The sequence below is a fragment of the Galeopterus variegatus genome, unplaced genomic scaffold, assembly GCF_000696425.1.
Source record: "Galeopterus variegatus unplaced genomic scaffold, G_variegatus-3.0.2 Scaffold259, whole genome shotgun sequence".
NCBI classification, from domain to species: domain Eukaryota; kingdom Metazoa; phylum Chordata; class Mammalia; order Dermoptera; family Cynocephalidae; genus Galeopterus; species Galeopterus variegatus.
In genome coordinates this window covers 787,006-805,401 of record NW_007726370.1, presented here as the reverse complement: position 1 = coordinate 805,401, position 18,396 = coordinate 787,006, and the positions used below count along the sequence as shown (strand labels likewise).

Genomic DNA, 18,396 nt, shown 5'->3' with positions numbered 1-18,396 from the left:
TAGATACATACAGTGAATGTCACATACAGACCGAAGGACACAGACACTCAGTATCACCAATAGTGTCACATAGACACCATGACTATCACACCATGACTGACACTGTGCCCCGTACATGATCCACACTGGGAGTCTCTCACACACGTGCATCCCCTGCCATACATAGTCCTGCTGAGGCTTCCACCACCTCCCCTTCGAGTAGTCCTTCAGGGGCGCCACCAGCACACACGGATGGGAGATAGGCGGGGATTTGAGCATGGAGACCGGCTGGCTGGGCTTAAGAACTCACTGGGCTGCTGCCTGGCCGGCCCCTCTGCCTCGCCTTCCCCACAGCTGCCGCACCAGTAACAGGAAAAGCCTCATCCTGACCAGCACCTCACCCACGCTGCCGAGACCCCACTCCCCGCTGCCAGGCCACCTGGGTGAGACCATTGGTGCAGTCTTGGTGGGTGTGGACCAGACTGCAGGAGGCGGGGCCACAGGCGAGGGGCGTGGCCATGCGGCAGGAGGGCGTCTGAGTCTGAATAGAGGCGGACCCGGGTTGGATAAGAGGCGGGACCATCCATGTGTGGGCGTGGCCAGTCCGCAGAGGGACGGTCATTGGTGGGTGGAGGCTCGGGCGGAACTAGTAGACTGGAAAGTGGATGGGACATAAAGGAGGAGCCAAACCTGAGGGGCGGGGCCATCCCAGACGAAGGCGGAATCGGCCTGCAGGAGGCTGGACCGACTCGTCAGCTAAATCAGTGTAGAGGCGGGACTAGGCTAGAGAAGCGACGGGCTGCTGTTCGCACCGGTTTTAGGGATCAAGAGGCCTGAAGGGATTGCCCTCCAACCCAGGCCTAAAGCTCCCCCTCTTTCCGCCACAGGTAGCAGTCCCCTGGACAGCCCCCGTAACTTCTCCCCCAACACCCCTGCCCACTTCTCATTTGCCTCCTCCCGAAGGTGAGTCCCTCCCAGCAGGGCCCCAGAACCACGGCTGGACCCTCCCCACCGCCGTCTGGGCTGCCATCTGTTCCCTCCTAATTGCACCCGAGCTGAGGCCTGAGGGGACCTGCAGCGCGCCCCAAGGTCCCTGCGGGAAGGACGGCCCAGCCTTCGGGGTGGGGCCTTAAAAAGGCGGGGCCAATAGCTGATCTGCAATAGGAAGGGGGCGGGGCTTCCTCTGAGGCCGAGCGAAAACGCGTGCGCTCTGGGCCCGGGGTCTCAGTCTCCCAGAGCCTCGCGCTCCTGGCCTGGGGTTTCCATAGCAACAGGACAGGGCAGTAGAGTTGAGGTGCGCAAGCGCAGACTGCATGTTGCCCATCTAGGGACTCTGGGTCCCCGAAGTGGGGGAAGGCTGCTAGGGCTATTTTTCAAGGGCCCAAGAGGAAGAATCCCTGGTTTTTCTCCGAGAGTCTCTAGAGTGTACTTAAATGACTTTTCTGGGGGCCTTTGGAGAAATTGGGGGAGGCAGAGAAGTTCCTCTAATGTTTCTGGAGAAACTTCTATTTATTTATTTTTGTGGCTGGCTGGTACTGGGATCCGACAAACCTTTGAACTTGGTGTTATAACACTGCACTGTAACCAACTGAACTGACCAGCCAGCCCCCGAACTCTATTTATTCTAAAATTGGTGTCTAAACACCTGCTATGTTCTAGGAGCTGGGCATATGGGGCGAGTGGGGCACACAGGCCAGAGAACAGGGATCATTATGAAGGGCGATGAAGGCTGTGCTGTGGGAGTCACAGGGGACAGTGGGGACAGAGGACAGCTCCCTGGGAGGGAGGGGAAAGCTCCCCTCGATGTAGAATTGAGCTGAGGGCAACAGGGAAACAAGACAGAGCTCTAGGGTTGGGCATAATGTGTTCATGTGCACGGAGAGAGGGCTGAACTGGGGCACCGCCGGGAGGAAGGGACAAGGGAGCAGCCCTGTGCGTGGAGCGTGTGTGCACGTGACTGTACCATCTGTGTACTGATGTGGACGCGTGTGAGTGTGAGACTGTGAATATGTGAGTGAGCCTGTGCCTGCACACGCATCCATGGGAATGTGCATCAGCGTGCAAGTGTAAGCGTGTGTGTGTAGGTGTGAGAGAGTGTTGTGTGTGAAGTGTGAATGTGTGAACTGCCAGCATGTGAACTTGCCATCCTAGTCACACTAAAACTAGTGGGTGTGGGTGTGAGAGTGATTATGTCTGAGTGCACCAGAGTGTAGAGACACCAAACACAAGAGCATGTGAGAGTGTGTGTGTTTGTGGGAGAGGCCTTTCTTCTCTGAGAGGGCCCAAGGGGCCTCCCAGGGGAGTTCACTAGGGGTAGACTTTTGGGGTCCCTCTGGAATGAATTTCTTGGGTGGGCTTTTGGGGGGGATGACAAGAGAGGAGGATTGTGGGGAGGAGCAGAAGAGACTAATCCTGTCTCCCCGTCCCTGGTACCTGGCTGGCAGACTACCTCTTTACCTCCTGGACTCTGAGGGCCTTCAGGAATCTCAGAGCACAGATAAATTCCCCCACCTCCTGCCCTGGCTGTGGCCAGAGTCTTCTCTCACACCCTGAGGAGTGCGGGGACCGGTGAGAGCAGGCAGCTTCTGAGCACCTTGCTGGGTTCTAGGGCGGATGGTCGACGTTGGTCTCTGGCCTCTCTCCCTTCATCTGGCTATGGCACCAACACGCCCAGCTCCACCGTCTCGGTGAGTGCGGCAGGCGGGTGGGCAGGTGGGGAGGAGCTGCAGGGGGCCCTCCAGCCCGAAGGTACACAACAGACCAGCAGCCCAGGCTGGGTGGAACGAGAGGCTGGGTTTCTTTTTCCTCCAAAGTGTCCACTTGACCATCTATTAGCGAGTTACAGGTCCCCCCAACTCCTGTTCTCTGCCCTCAGTACATATTCTTGGGGATCCTACTCATTTCTGACTCATTTACAGATGAAGACATTAAGGGTCAGTGAGTTAAGACACTTGCCCAAATGTCTGTAGCTAGCCAGGGCCAGGCCATGGCTTTTGTGCAGAGCCTATCGGCTTACCCCCCGCAATACCCCAAGACACTCTCTCCATCTGCCCTCTTTTCTACCCGTGTCTCTGGTCCACTCATCCATCCATCGCTATGATGATCAGCAGACATTTATCACCAGTTTGTCATGTAGTGGGCAGGCTCTATGAGCTGCGCCAGGGCCCAAGGATTCATGCAGCCCTTATGAGGGTAACAGACCAGTAAGAAGGTAGTTACAACATGGGGTAGTTGGAACTGTGATGGGAGCAGCACAAGGCAAGGTGACAGCAGAGGAAAGAAATGTGATTCAGCTGGAGAGTCAAGGAAGTCTTCCTGGAGGAGGTGGCATTGAAGTTAAGACAGGATCAGCAGGAGTTTGGCAGGGGAAGAGAGGAAGAAGGGTGCTCCAGGAAGGGGGAACAGCATGTACAAACTCCCAGAAGCCACAGAGGACTTGCTGCATGTGGAAAGTTGAAGGTAGCCTCACGTGGCTGGAGCTTTGGTTGGAGGGGAAAGAATAGTGGTGATGCAGATAATGACCTTGATCATGTTGAGACTTTTGGCCAGGGCAGGGAGGTGGCTTTTATTCTAAGTGCAGTGGGGGAGCCATAGAATGACTTTATTGCCTTACATTAAATTGCACTAAAATTATATTTAGAACTATTTGATTTTTTGTTTTGTTTTGGGCCAGTTTGGGGATCTGAACCCTTAACCTTGGTGTTACGAGGTGTTGCTCTAACCAACTAAGCCAGCCCTAGAACTATTCAAAATTGTTATTCTGTAGGTTATAGATAATATGTATTAAATTTTTTTAAAAAAATTCTAGCATTAGCATCTGGAAAAGAAAAAATATTTTTCAAAAGTAGATACGGAAAAAAAAAAAAGAAAAAAATGTAGATACGGATGGGATGAGGAGGTTTAAGCAGAGGAGTGAGTGATGTGCTGTTTAAAAAGATCATTCTGACTGTAGGCAGAATCAAGTGGGTGTTGTGTCTCTTCGCTGATGTCTGTGGGTCTGTGTTTGCCCTGACTGCATGCCAGATCCTGACTAGGGACCAACCAGAGCCAAATCCCTGCCTCGAGGAGCAGATAGCAAACAATAACAAATAAATAATAAAGACGTAGAATGTTGGGAGATGAATCAAGAGGAAACAAGATAGGGTAGAAATAGGAAATGATGGATGTGTGTTCAGAGGAGGCCTCCCGAGGGGTGATATTTAAGCAAAGACTTGAAGGAGGAGAAGACACGATCAGTAGTACAGGGTTCCAAGAAGAGGGGACAGGCTATGCAAAGACCCGGGGGCAGGAGGTGGCCTGGATTTTTCAAGGACCATCAAGGAGGCCACTGCAGCTGGAGTACAGCCAGCAACGGGGAGAGTGGGAGGAGGTGATGTCCAGATGGTGCAGGACTTTGTGGGCCACGAGGAGGACTTGAGTGTTTAAGTAAGGTGGGAGCCATGGAGGGTTCTGAACAGAGGAGGGACATGACTCAAGTTTTACCAAGTTCCCTCTGGCCACATCCATGTCTGTGTCACTGTCCCTAGCCGAGTCTGTCCCTGTCCACCCGTCTGTCACCAGAAGTCTCAACCAGGGCCCTGGGATCCAGGGATCCTAAATCAGGTCCTGATGCTGGCCTTGCCCAGTGTCCCATCAGCCGGGGAGTCCCACCCCAGGGTCCCGAGCTGCGGGGGGCTCGCGGCGGCTCTGACCCCGGCCCCGCCCCTCCCCCAGTCCTCCTGCTCCTCCCAGGAGCGCCTGCACCAGCTGCCCTACCAGCCCACCGTGGACGAGCTCCACTTCCTCTCCAAACACTTCGGCAGCACCGAGAGCATCACAGACGAGGATGGCGGCCGTCGCTCCCCGGCCGTGCGGCCCCGCTCGCGGAGCCTCAGGTGGGCAGGCACGGTCGCCCCCCACCCAAGCTGACGATCTGGGGGCTTGTGAATTGAGAGACCCCTTTCCCTGTGAATGAAGTGGGCTTGCCGTATGATGGGTTAGACCTGGGGGGACCTGATGCCTGTCTGCCGGCTCGGACAGGAGGGGCTTCTTTCCCCGCAGCCCCGGGCGTTCCCCCTCCTCCTACGACAACGAGATCGTGATGATGAACCACGTCTACAAGGAGAGGTTCCCGAAGGTGGGGCGGGGCGCGGGGCGGCCGCGGGGAGTCGGGGCAGCCCGGGCTCTCGCTCACCTTAGCCCCGCGTGCCCCCTGGTGGCCGGAGAGCGCAGCGCAGGCTCCCGGCGGCGACAGCCTCTGGGCCCAGCCGCGCGCCAGCATCCCTGCCCTGCCTCTGTCCCCCACGCAGGCCACCGCGCAGATGGAGGAGAAGCTGCGCGACTTCACCCGGGCCTACGAACCTGACAGCGTGCTGCCGCTGGCCGACGGCGTGCTCAGCTTCATCCACCACCAGATCATCGAGCTGGCCCGGGACTGCCTCACCAAGTCGCGAGACGGACTCATCACCACGGTCTACTTCTACGAATTGCAGGAGAACCTGGAGAAGCTGCTGCAGGATGTGCGTGCACGCGGAGGCCGGCCCCTTCTCAGGCTCTGCACCCACGAATCCTGTCCGATGCCCCCACATCCATTCAGGAAGCACCTGCCACGTGCCAGGCACTGGTGTGGAGCTGAGGATTCAGGGGTGGAAGAGAAGGACCTGGTCCCCATCCTAGGTCTGATGGTGGAGGCTGGAGTTTAACCTCCTTAACCTCCTTCAGGTCTCTCCTCAAATGTCGACTTCTCAGGTGGCCTCCTAGACCCCGCCCCCCATTTAAAATCTCTAACTCTGCTCACACCACCGACTTAGTCTTTAGTTTCTCCTTAATACTTAACATGATCTATCATAGTGGATATTTTTGATTATTTTTTTTTCTTGTCTCCTCTATTCCAATGTCAACTTCACAGGTGGGGTTGGGGCTTCTCTGTTCTGTTTACTGCAGTGTCCCTGGTGTCTGGCACATTGCCCAGCACACAGTAGGTGCTCAATGAATGTTGGTTAAGTGAATGGATTAATGAATGAAAGTAAACAAGATAATGCCCCCAATTCAAGTCAATGATCACAGATAGCATTTTATTTATTTATTTATTTATTTATTTATTTATTTCAGCCAGCCCCCACAGATAGCATTTACTCAACACCTACTGTGTGCTGGGCACTGGGAACACAACAGTGAACAAGTATTCCCGCCCTTGTGGGGCTAATATTCTAGTGTGGGATACCAACGAGAAACATGGAAACAAACAAAGGAAGGAATGCAATGATTTTGGCTGACACTTAGAACAGGGCAGCCAGATGGAGTGTCAGGATCTCCTCTGTAAGATCCACAGAGGCCTTCCTGGAGGATGTGACACTGAAATTAGGGCAAAAATAAGGAGGAAGTGGCAGCTATGAGAAGAACTTGAGGGAAGGTGTTTTGAGAAGAGGGAACAGCATAGGCAAAGGCCCTGAGGCAGGAAGGCAGTGGGGGAAATTTCAGGAACACAGAAGCCAAGTGACTGTACTGTTGTGAGATGAGGTTGGATAAGGGCACAGGGACCAGAATATGGGTCTCTGGGCTCCAGGCCCCCAGCCCAGACCTGAAAGACAGCATGTTGGTGTCATCACCTTTGGTGTCAGATCTGGGTTTCAGTCTACATTCTGCCACTAGGTCCATAGAGCCGAGGGCACAGACTCCAGACAGCCTAGGTTCACATCCAACTCGTCTCTTACTTGCTGTGCAGCCTTTGCCATGTCACTTAACCTCTCTGTGCTTCAGTTCTCCTATAAAGAGGGGGTTTGCTCATTCATTAATTCCACCAATATTTACTAAGCATCTACTGTGGGTCTGGCACTATCCTAGAAGCTGGAGAATCCACTGGAATTAAAACAAACAAAAATCCCTGTTTTGGGGGAGCTGACATTCTAGCAGGAAGAGAGAGAAGGTGAACAAACAGTAGGCATCAGGTAAGCTGGCTGGTTAGTTCAGTTGGTTAGCATCATGGTGCTGATAACACCAAGGTCCAGGGTTCAATCCCTATATCTGTCAGCAAAAAAAAAAAAAAAAAAAACCATTAAGGCTGGGACCAGGGTGGGGCAAGTGACTAATTCTGTGCCATCCCCCCCACCCCCGAGTATTAAAGTAATTATTTTAAAAATCAAAGAGTAGGTAGTTAAAACTCACAACAATATTATTAATTTTGTGTGTATGTGGCAGCTGGCCATGCAGGGATCGAATCCTGGATGGGTCTTATCAGCACCACGCTCTAACCAACTGGGCTAACCGGCCAGCCCCCACAACATTATTTTAAGTTTACATTTTTTTTTTAAAAGATGACCAGTAAGGGGATCTTAACCCTTGACTTGGTGTTGTCAGCACCACGCTCTCCCAAGTGAGCCACGGGCCAGCCCTTTATTTTCCTGGTTTTAACGGAAACAAACGCATCGATAGTAATATTTTCAATGAAACCACTAGACATTTTTTTTTTTCCTTTTTGTCTTTTTCCATGTCCGGCAACGGATCGCAACCCTCAGTGTCGCCCCCGTACCAGACCAGGACCGGCAACGGGATCGCAACCCTCGGTGTTGCTCCCATGCCTTGCTCAGCCAGTGAGCGGGAACCGGTCTGTATGTGGGATCCGAACCCTCGGTGGGAGTGCCGCCGCACTTCCCAAGTGGCGCACTATAGCAGTGCGCCACCGGGCTGGCCCGAAACCACTAGACATTTTAAGAAACACACTAAAACACATATAGATCAGTGCACCTTTTTTCTCTTGCCTCAGGCTCCAGTATGGCTTGTCACAGCCCTGTTGGATTCTGTCTTTATTTAGATTTCAATATTTTGTTTATCATGGATTTTTTGCATTAATTTTGATTTTTTCCAAATATTGCATTAAGGTATTAGTTATCTTGAAGACTGAGTTTTTGGTGCCCAAGGTGTGTGCCTATTTGCTTTACCCAAGTCCCAGTCCTGATAGACATGATAGATTAAATTGATAGCGTGTTAGAGGGAATTCATATGATGGAAAAAAAGTAGAGCAGGTTAATGGCAATTGAGGGTGCTGCCAGGAGGCAGGGTGAGATTTTAGGTCAGGTGGGGTTGGGGGTTAGTATAGGCAAGGAGGTGACAACTGAGCAGAGATCTGAAAGAGGAGAAGGGAGCCACGTGGGGACTCAGGGGGAGAGCATGCCTGGCAGAGGGATTTTAACTCGGCCTGGATTATGGGGCTGTTTTGAAGATGAGCTGAATGACTGAAGGTTTTAGGACTGTGTTTGCTATAATCATTATTATTTATCATTATTATTATCATTATCATTATTACATTATTATCATCAATATTTTTACTCTGTGGCCTGGGTGTCAGTTTTCCCACTTGTAAAATGAGACAACAGCAGCAGTGTGTACTTTTTGGTGCTGGGAGAGGGGCCCTGCTGAAGCAGCGTGCCTGTGAATCCCACTCCCTGTGCCCCCCACTCAGGCCTATGAAAGATCGGAGAGCTTGGAGGTGGCCTTTGTCACTCAGCTGGTGAAGAAGTTGCTCATTATCATCTCTCGCCCTGCGAGGCTGCTGGAGTGCCTGGTAAGGGGCCTGGGAATTGGTGAGGGGCTGGTAGGGGGGGTCCCTTGGAACCTGCAGCAAGCCTGCTTCTGCCCTGCCTCAGGAATTCAACCCAGAGGAGTTCTACCACCTGCTGGAGGCGGCTGAGGGACACGCCAAGGAGGGTCACCTTGTAAAGACGGACATTCCCCGCTACATCATCCGCCAGCTTGGCCTCACCCGTGACCCCTTTCCAGGTGCCAGCTGGTGGGCGCAGGTGGACGATGGGTGAACAAGCCCTGACCCCAGCCCGTCCTCACTCTCAGTCCCTCACTAGATGTGGTGCACCTGGAGGAACAGGACAGTGGTGGCTCCAACACTCCCGAGCAAGACGACCTCTCAGAGGTAAGACCAGTTTGCCCAGCAGTTAGCACTCTGGTCCGGAGGCAGGCAGGACGGGGCTCGCCTCCTGCCTCTCTACCCTCAGGCTGTGTGGATCTCTTGGTCCCACACTCTGAACCTCAGTTTTCCCATCTGAAAAATGGGATTAATAGTAGCTCTTCCTTTATGAGCTTTTTTCTTGTCATGGTAAAATACACATAACAAAACATACCATTTTAACCATTTTAAAATGGAGAATTCAGTGGCATTTAGTACATTCGCAATGTTGTACAATCATTACATCTATCTAGTTCCAGACCTTTTTCATCACCCCAAAAGGAAACGCCATCCCCGTTAGAGTCGCTCCTCCCAGCCCCTGGCAACCACTGATCTACTTTCTGTCTCTACGGATTTGCCTGTTCTGGACATTTCATATCAATGGAGTCATACAATCTGTGGCCTTTCCTGTGTGGCTTATTTCACTTACAATAATATTTTTGAGGTTTATTCACATTGTAGTGAGTATCAGTGCTTCACTCCTTTTTAAGGCTGAATAATATTCCATTGTATTATCCATTCATCCATTGGTGGACATTGGGTTGTTTCCATTTTTGGCGACTGTGATTAGTGCTGTTATAAAAATTTGTGTTTGTTTGAGCAACTGATTTCAGTTCTTTTGGGTATATACCTAGGAGTGGAGTTGTTGGGTCCTATGGTAACTCTATGTTTAACTTACTGAGGAACGCTACGTGGGCTTCTGAATGAGCTGGCTGGCTGCATGTGTTAATGGCAGCTCAGTTTGGTGAAAACTGCCATAATCCCACCACCAGGCCAACCACACTGTGATGGATGTTCCAGATGTCTAGTAGAGACTGTTTGCCATAATGGCCACACATATGTTCTCTGAACTATCTAGTGTTTTTAGAAAATTTGAAGCAAAATATAAAAATCAGGAGATTTAGCCTCAAAATCTGGGTTTAGGTCTCCTCTTGAAGTTCTGAAAACTTTGTGGTGGAACCAGCTGGCACTGACTCGACTGCCCTGTGATATTGGGTACCTGACCTCCAGCCACCCACGGCCTCCACCTGGCCTAGCTGGCCCCTTAATTCACTTGAGTTTGTGATCTTTGTTTCAAATTGTGTCTATACATTGACCCACATACACACACATCTTTCCTTTTTACATATATATATATTAAAGAATCTCACTATATATGCCATTTGTTTAATTTTTTGAATAGGTAATGGAATGACATCACTCAAAAGTCTAAAACTCTAAAAAGGTATTTATCTCTAATTGTTGTTTGTAGGATTCTGTGTTATTCCATTCAACTGAACTTGTTAATTGAGTGATTCAAATCTTCCATCTCCCTATTCTTTTTTTTTTTTTTTTGCCTGATTGATCTAATAGCTCCTGAGAGATGTGTTAAATCTTTGTTTTGAGCAATTTCTCTCTGTAATTCTGTGAATTTTTGTGTCCAATATTTTTTTGGTAACTGGCTGTTAAGGGGATCTGAACCTTTGATCTTGATGTTATAGCACCACACTCTAACCAATTGAACTAACCATTCAGCCCTGCAAATGTCTCTACAAAAACCTTTTAATCCCGAGGTACTTTCTATTTATAAAAAAAGATGACCGGTAAGGGGATCTTAACCCTTGACTTGGTGTTGTCAGCACCACACTCTCCCAAGTGAGCGAACTGGCCATCCCTATATAGGATTGAACCCGTGGCCTTGGTGTTACCAGCACCACATTCTCCCAAGTGAGCCACGGGCCGGCCCTTAGCCTACATTCTTAGGAGCATACAAGTTCAATATTTTTATATCTCATAGCTCTTTCTGTGTAATATCTATGTAATAAAATCTCTTTGTCCTAAGAAAAATCAAAATAATTTTCAAGAAAGATAGTGAAAAATCTTACTCCCACCCATGCCCCGCATTGCCCTATATTCCCCAAATACGATTACATAGTTTTATTTTACCACTTTTTCTCTTTCTTTTTTTTTTTTAATACACAAAAGCATATAGTACATATTGTCCTTTGCCTATTTTCAACTTAGTAAAATAGTTTGGAGAGCTTTCTAAATCAGTGTACAAAGAGATTCCTCATTCTTTTTAACAGTGGCACAATATTCCTTTATACAGGGGCCGGCCCGTGGCTCACTCGGGAGAGTGCGGTGCTGATAACACCAAGGCCCCGGGTTCAGATCCCATATAGGGATGGCCGGTTCGCTCACTGGCTGAGCGTGGTGCTGACAACACCAAGTCAAGGGTTAAGATCCCCTTACCAGTCATCTTTTAAAAAAAAAAAATATATATATATATATTCCTTTATACAGATGCTCATGTGTTTATACAACCAATTTCCTATAGATGGACATATGGACTGTAGCATAAATTCAAAAGCAAAATTGCTGGGTCAATGGGAACATGCTTTTGTAATTCTGATATATACCAAAGTACCTCCTGTGGGGGTTGTACTAATTTACACTCCCAAAAGATAGGTATAGTTTCCCCATGGCTTTGCCCACAGACTTTGCTAGGTAAAAAATGGTATCTTGTGGTAGTTTTAATTTGCCTTTCTGTCATTATATGTGAGATTGGACATCTTTTCATATATTTAAGAGCTTTAACTCTAGTTCACATGCCTTGTGCACTTTTTTCTCTTCAATTGTTCAGCTTTTGTTATTGATTTCTGGGAACTCTTTATATATTTATGTTAGGGTGATTATCCTTTATGTAGGTTTTCTTCTATCTTTTCTAATGGAAGAAGTTAGAAATATGTTGTCAGAATCAGTCCTAGGTTCAAGTCCTGACTTCATTACTCCCTCACTGTGGCACTTGGATGAAGGACTCACCCTCTCTGTACCTCAGTTTCCCCATGTGTAACATAGAATAACAGAAGTCCAACTCTCATGATGATGACGATGGCTTTCTCCATCTTTCCCTTGCAGGGCCGCAGCAGCACCACCAAGGCCAAGAAACCACCTGGGGAAAATGACTTTGACACCATCAAGCTCATAAGCAATGGTGCCTACGGGTGAGCCACCCGGGGCTCTGGCAGGGGGAGGGTGGCGGAGGCCGGGTGTCTCGGAGGTGACAGCCGGTCCTCGCTCTCTCCCCCTGCAGTGCTGTCTACCTGGTGCGGCACCGGGACACGCGGCAGCGCTTTGCCATGAAGAAGATCAACAAACAGAACCTGATCCTGCGCAACCAGATCCAGCAGGCCTTCGTGGAACGCGACATCCTCACCTTTGCTGAGAACCCCTTTGTGGTTGGCATGTTCTGCTCCTTCGAGACCCGGCGCCACCTCTGCATGGTCATGGAATATGTGGAAGGTTGGCTCCCCGATGGGCTGCAGGGAAGACGGGGGCATGCACATAGTCCCAGCCGCTGGGGAGCCTCCCTGAGCCACAGTCACCATGTGGGCTGTCTGCCTGTATGTCTGTCCACCAGTTTATCCATCCAGTCACTGATCTGTCCAGCCATTCCACGTGTTTATTTCTCCAGTCGACTATTGGTTTATCTGTTTTTCATTTCATTCAATATAGATACGCCCATCTCATTAACCCTTATTTATCCATTATCCATCTGTCTGTCCTATTATTTATTCATTTGCAAACCCATCCGTTTCTCTATCCATACATTCATGCACCTGCTTGTTAATCCATCTCTCCGTCCATCCATTCATCTGGTTATCCTTCTGTTTGTCCAGCATATTTCTGTTTACACATTATACATATATTTTTGTTTGTTTGTTTGTTTTGGCAAATGTCTGATATGGGGATCTGAACCCTTGACCTTGCTGTTACAAGGCTGTGCTCTGACCAACTGAGCTAAAGGGCCAGCCCTATACATATATTTTTATAAATTAATAGACTGGTTTTTGAAAGGAGTTTTGGGTTTACAGGAGAATCGATCAGAAATACAGGGAGTTCCCACATATCCCCTTCCGTTTCCCCCTCCCCCCCAGTTTCCGCTATTATTTACATCCTTATTAGTGTGGTAAATTTGTTACAATTGATGAACCAATATTGATACATTATTATTAACTATAAGTCCATAGTTCACATTAGGGTTTACTCTTTGTATTTTATATTTATTTTTTATGCATCAACCTTTTTATATATCTGTCCTTTCATTCATTCATCTGTTTATCCACCCACTCATTCATCATCCATCAATCCACCAGTATCGATCTGTTTATTAATCTATCACTCATCCATCAATTATGATCTGTATTTTTATTCATTCATCCAAGCCTCCGTCCCAGCATTCATCTCATTTACCTGTTATCTACTTATCCATCTATATCTAGTTAGCAAGCTCTATCCTTTTTTTTTTTTTAAAGATGACCGGTGACTTGGTGTTGTCAGCACCACGCTCTCACAAGTGAGCCACGGGCCGGCCCTTAGCTCTATCCTTTTATCCACAATTCACCCATCAGTTTATCCATCCATCCCACCATCAATGTATATGTAACTTTTCATCTGTTTATTTATCCATCCATGTCTGTATCCACCCAAATAACAATCTATCCCTTGCCCAAATACACACATGCTGTGGTGATTGGGATACACACATGATCTCATGCGGACGCAGCTGAGCCACCCCCAAGCCTTAGTCAGCCATCCAGTCACTCAGCAAATGTCCTCATTGTCTCCCTTGTGCCACATGCTGTGCTAAGTGCTGGTGGCAGAGTGGGAGCCGCACAGACACGCCTCCCTCATGGAGGCTGCATTCTGGCCTGTGTAGACAGACAGTAAACAGGCAAAACAAGCCAAAGGAGACAGTGCTGTTTCACATAGTGACAATGGCAGCAAGGATGAGAAGACTGGAGGAGGTGGTGAGGACACAGGTGGGCAGGGGGCCTCTCTGAGGCCTGGATTGTGCTGGGAAAAGTGACCCCTTTGTGTAAAGCATCTTAGCGGAGAGTGTGTCTGGACTTGGAGTAGTGAGGAGGCTAGTGGAGATGGAGCCGAGCGAGCAAGCAAGGGGGAGAGTTGGGAGATGAGGATGGAGAGGTGGAAAAGCCGAGTGTGCAGGGCCTCCCGCAGCCCAGACAGCATTGGATTTTATTACAAGGACAACAGGAAGTGACTGGGGCAAAGTGGACACGGTCTGACTTATGTTTAAGAATATCTGTTCGGCTGCTGTAGGCAGGTCAGAAGCAGGGAGACCAGGGTGGAGACCTCCACTCTAGTCTAGGGTCGTGGCAGAGGAGGAGAAGGAGGTGTAGTTGGGAACCTTTTTAGTGGGTCAAGAACATAGTAGGGGGCCAGTCCTGTGGCTCACTCGGGAGAGTGCGATGCTGATAACACCAAGTCTGCGGGTTCAGATCCTGTATAGGGATGGCCAGTTAGCTCACTTGGGAGAGCGTGGTGCTGACAGCGCCAGGTCAAGGGTTAAGATCCCCTTACCAGTCATCTTTTAGAAAACAAACAAACAAACAACATAGTAGGTGTGCTCAAATGCAGATTCCCAGGCCCCACCCTCAGAGAGTCTGGTTTGTCAGCTTCTGAAACCCAGCTAAAAGAAATGAAAGAATGGGCCGGCCCGGTGGCGCACTGCTACAGTGCGCCGCTTGGGAGCGTGGTGGCGCTCCNAAAACAAACAAACAACATAGTAGGTGTGCTCAAATGCAGATTCCCAGGCCCCACCCTCAGTGAGTCTGGTTTGTCAGCTTCTGAAACCCAGCTAAAAGAAATGAAAGAATGGGCCGGCCCGGTGGCGCACTGCTACAGTGCGCTGCTTGGGAGCGCGGCGGCGCTCCCACCGAGGGTTTGGATCCCACATACAGACCGGTTCCCGCTCACTGGCTGAGCGAGGTGCGGGCGCGACACTGAGGGTTGCGATCCATTGCCGGACACGAAAAAAGACAAAAAGGAAAAAAAAATAAAGAAAGAAAGAAATGAAAGAAAAGAAAAAAGAAAGAAAGAAATGTACTGGCTCGTATGATTGAAAAGTCAAGATCACCTTCAGGTATGGCTGTATCTAGGTGCTCAAACCATACCATCAGGAATCTCTGTATCTCTTGACTGTGCTCTCCTATGTGTGGGTTTCCCTGCAGACAAGCCCTGATCTAGCAAGCTCGCCATCCAGCAGGCCCCAGAGTACATCCGACAAGCTTAGCAATCCTTATGGAAAAAAAAAAAAAAAGAATTCCAAGGGCTGACTCGCTGGAGCTACTTGGGTTACATGTTGACCCAGCAGCTGCACCTGGAAGGAAATCTAACCCTTGTAAGAAAAAGGGGGAATGGAGAGGCCGGCCGGTTGGCTCAGTTGGTAGAGTGTGGTGTTATAACACGAAGGTCAAGGGTTTGGATCCCTGTACTGGCCAGCCCCCCCCCCCCAAAAAAAAAGGCAGAGGGAATGGATATTGGGGAGACTAAAATGCCAGTGTCACTTATGGTAAATCTGGAGAGGTCAGAACCTTCATTTTCAGGTTCCTGACCCTCAAGATTCAGATGCCATAAGATTCAAGGGCTGCACTCCCAACAGTCAATAAGCAGGGAGGTCCCAATCAAAACTCACCTCCACAATCAACTCCCTGCATGACTGGACCTCTCTCTGAGTGTCAGTCCCTTTGTATGTAAAATGGGCTGATCATCCTTTGGAGGATGGCTGAGTGGACCAGAGAAGCCTGGGAGAGGGCAATTCCCTGTGTGACCTGGGGAGAGGGAGGCCTCTCCCTGAGCTTCAGTTTTCCCTATCTGTAAAATGGGTGCAAGGTAATGTGAGGACTTGGTGCTTTGGTGAGACGAGGGCTTGACTCTGGGTCATTGGGTGCCTCCCTCTTCACATGGTCCATTCCCTGGCCCGCAGGTGGCGACTGTGCCACCCTGCTGAAGAACATCGGGGCGCTGCCCGTAGAGATGGCCCGCATGTACTTCGCTGAGACGGTGCTGGCCCTGGAGTACCTGCACAACTACGGCATTGTGCACCGTGACCTCAAGCCTGACAAGTGAGCTTGGTCTTGTCCATCACACCCTCTCTGCCCCTTGGGAGGCCCAGGGATGAAACGCAAGGGCCTGGCCTCTGAGCACCCCCCGCCCCGTGTCTGCAGCCTCCTCATAACCTCCATGGGTCACATCAAGCTCACGGATTTCGGCCTCTCCAAAATGGGGCTCATGAGCCTCACCACCAACTTGTATGAGGGCCATATCGAGAAGGATGCCCGGGAATTCCTGGACAAACAGGTGTGTGCACGGGCATGGGGGTCGCCACGGGTGGAGTGACGCGGCAGGACCTGGGGGCCCAGGGCCTGGTGGGTGGCGCAGCTCTCCCCCTAGGCCCCTTCTGCGGCCAGGGTGTGGGCTGACAGCCTGCCCCCAGGTGTGTGGGACCCCAGAGTACATCGCGCCCGAGGTCATCCTGCGCCAGGGCTACGGCAAGCCAGTGGACTGGTGGGCCATGGGGATCATTCTGTACGAGTTCCTGGTGGGCTGCGTGCCCTTCTTCGGAGACACGCCGGAAGAGCTCTTTGGACAGGTCATCAGTGGTACGCTCCTCTGCAGTGGGTAGGCGGGCTGTACGGGGACATGGGCCGGCCCAGGGCCCCCTGGACTCCAAAAGTGACCCCCACCCTGCTTTGCATTGCAGATGACATCCTGTGGCCCGAAGGAGAGGAGGCCCTGCCCACAGACGCCCAGCTCCTGATATCCAGCCTCCTGCAGACCAACCCTCTGCTCCGGCTTGGGGCAGGTAAGGGGTCTGCGGTGCAGAGGAGCTGAGGGCTGGGTGCCGTTGGTAGGGAGCAGGATCCATAATCCCAGACCCAGCCTGTGCTGTAGCCCTAGGGTGGAAGACGGGGTGGGGGGCTGGGCTGCTTGGGCTGGCCATCAGCTGTCGCTCGAATCCCTTCTCTCCCAGGTGGCGCCTTTGAGGTGAAGCAGCACAGTTTCTTTAGAGAACTGGACTGGACTGGGCTGCTGAGGCAGAAAGCTGAGTTCATCCCCCACCTAGAGTCTGAAGATGACACCAGTTATTTCGATAGTGAGTGGGGACATGGGGCGGGGCCTAGGTGGAGGGTAGGATATGGGGAGAGGTGTCTTAGGGTAAGGCTTAGGCTGGGGCCCTGCTAGATACACATCAGACGCCTAGGTGAGAAGGCGGAAGTTGTGGCGGGGGCGTGGCAAGATGAGGCGTGGCCTGGCATGGGGCGGCGCTCAGGCTAAGAACTAGGTAAGAAACTGAGGTTGGGGTAGGGGTGGGTCCTGGACAGGGCTGAATTCCAAGACCGGGCCTCGGCTTAGGCTAGAGGGTGGTGCTAGGACCAAGAAGAGGCAGGGGCGTGGGCTGGCCTGAGGCAGAGGTGGGGTGCAGGGCGCTGTAGGTGGGATCTGGGGGTGTGGCCTCTCCGGAGGCGGGGCTATACCAGCCTTTGAGAGTGGGGCAGGGACCCGGCCTGTGGGCGGAGCCTGAATCGGATCTGAGAATGAGGCAGGGGCGTGGCCTGGCCTGTAGGCTGGGCTGGAACCAGGACCGGGTTCCATTGGGGGTATGATCAGAGGAACTGACCCGTGCCCGCGGTCATGGCCCACCCCCACTCCCCAGCCCGCTCAGACAGGTATCACCACGTGAACTCCTATGACGAGGACGACACGACGGAGGAGGAGCCCGTGGAGATCCGCCAGTTCTCCTCCTGCTCCCCGCGCTTCAGCAAGGTGGGCTAAGGCTGAGCTTAGGGTGGGGCGGGACCTGGGGTCTGGCTGGGGTCCGGTCTTTGTCTCCTTGCAGGGTCTGGGTTGAAGAAGTGGGTAGAGGCGGGCCCGGACAGGCTGTGGGGAGCAGGGCCCAGGCGCTCGAGGTCTTCAGGATCGGGAATTACTGATGGGGCGGGGGTCTGGGAGTGGTGAGGCCTGGAGGGAGGCGGGATGGAGATCTATGGGACGGGCCCTTAGCATTGAGTGGAATCTAACGGGGACCAGGACAGTTGAGCAGATGAGACCCACAGTGGGGCGGGGCAAAGCCGAGCAAGGTCATGCTTTGGGGAGCAACTTGTAGAGGGATGCCAGGCCTAGCCTGGGCAAGGGTAGACGTAAATTGGGTGGGGCCTGGTCCAGAGCAGATTGGTCAGGGCCTGGGAGGCGGGGCCTCGAATAAGGAGGGGCCAAGGGGTGAGGCCTAAGCTGAAGAATTTTAGGTTGTTGGGAACAGCCCAGAATTGGGAGGGTGGAGCGTGGTGTGGGCGGGTCCAGTAGCCGGAAGCCGATTGGCTGCGGAACCAAGGCGGGACCCGGGGTCTGTACTGGTCTCCCCCTGCCACCTACCCCCTTTGCAGGTATATAGCAGCATGGAGCAGCTGTCGCAGCACGAGCCCAAGACCCCCGTAGCTGCATCAGGGGTCAGCAAGCGGGAGCCGAGCGCCAAGGGCCCCGAGGAGAAGGTGGCCGGCAAGCGGGAGGGGCTGGGCGGCCTGACCCTGCGTGAGAAGACCTGGAGAGGGGGCTCCCCGGAGATGTGAGCAGGGGACGGGCTGGGTTTGGGGACGGGGCTTAGGGGCGTGTCTCTTCTGACCACGCCCGCTACCCCCCCC

At 51.6% G+C, this 18,396-nt stretch overlaps 1 protein-coding gene across 1 annotated transcript in view; it reads left to right on the top strand.

The window, feature by feature from the left end:
- The first annotated feature begins 59 nt into the window (after window positions 1-59).
- LOC103585641 (microtubule-associated serine/threonine-protein kinase 1) overlaps window positions 60-18,396 on the top strand; it is a 22,622-nt gene continuing 4,285 nt past the window's right edge. Inside the window, exons 1-18 of the mRNA XM_008566661.1 lie at window positions 60-422; window positions 867-942; window positions 2,588-2,666; window positions 4,693-4,853; window positions 5,020-5,095; window positions 5,268-5,477; window positions 8,417-8,518; window positions 8,601-8,733; window positions 8,814-8,881; window positions 11,813-11,898; window positions 11,988-12,196; window positions 15,684-15,822; window positions 15,925-16,057; window positions 16,194-16,359; window positions 16,461-16,562; window positions 16,731-16,853; window positions 17,415-17,524; window positions 18,142-18,320. Coding sequence (XP_008564883.1) covers window positions 257-422; window positions 867-942; window positions 2,588-2,666; window positions 4,693-4,853; window positions 5,020-5,095; window positions 5,268-5,477; window positions 8,417-8,518; window positions 8,601-8,733; window positions 8,814-8,881; window positions 11,813-11,898; window positions 11,988-12,196; window positions 15,684-15,822; window positions 15,925-16,057; window positions 16,194-16,359; window positions 16,461-16,562; window positions 16,731-16,853; window positions 17,415-17,524; window positions 18,142-18,320 — 2,318 coding nt within the window. The 5' untranslated portion in view covers window positions 60-256. The remainder of the gene's footprint in view (window positions 423-866; window positions 943-2,587; window positions 2,667-4,692; window positions 4,854-5,019; window positions 5,096-5,267; window positions 5,478-8,416; window positions 8,519-8,600; window positions 8,734-8,813; window positions 8,882-11,812; window positions 11,899-11,987; window positions 12,197-15,683; window positions 15,823-15,924; window positions 16,058-16,193; window positions 16,360-16,460; window positions 16,563-16,730; window positions 16,854-17,414; window positions 17,525-18,141; window positions 18,321-18,396) is intronic.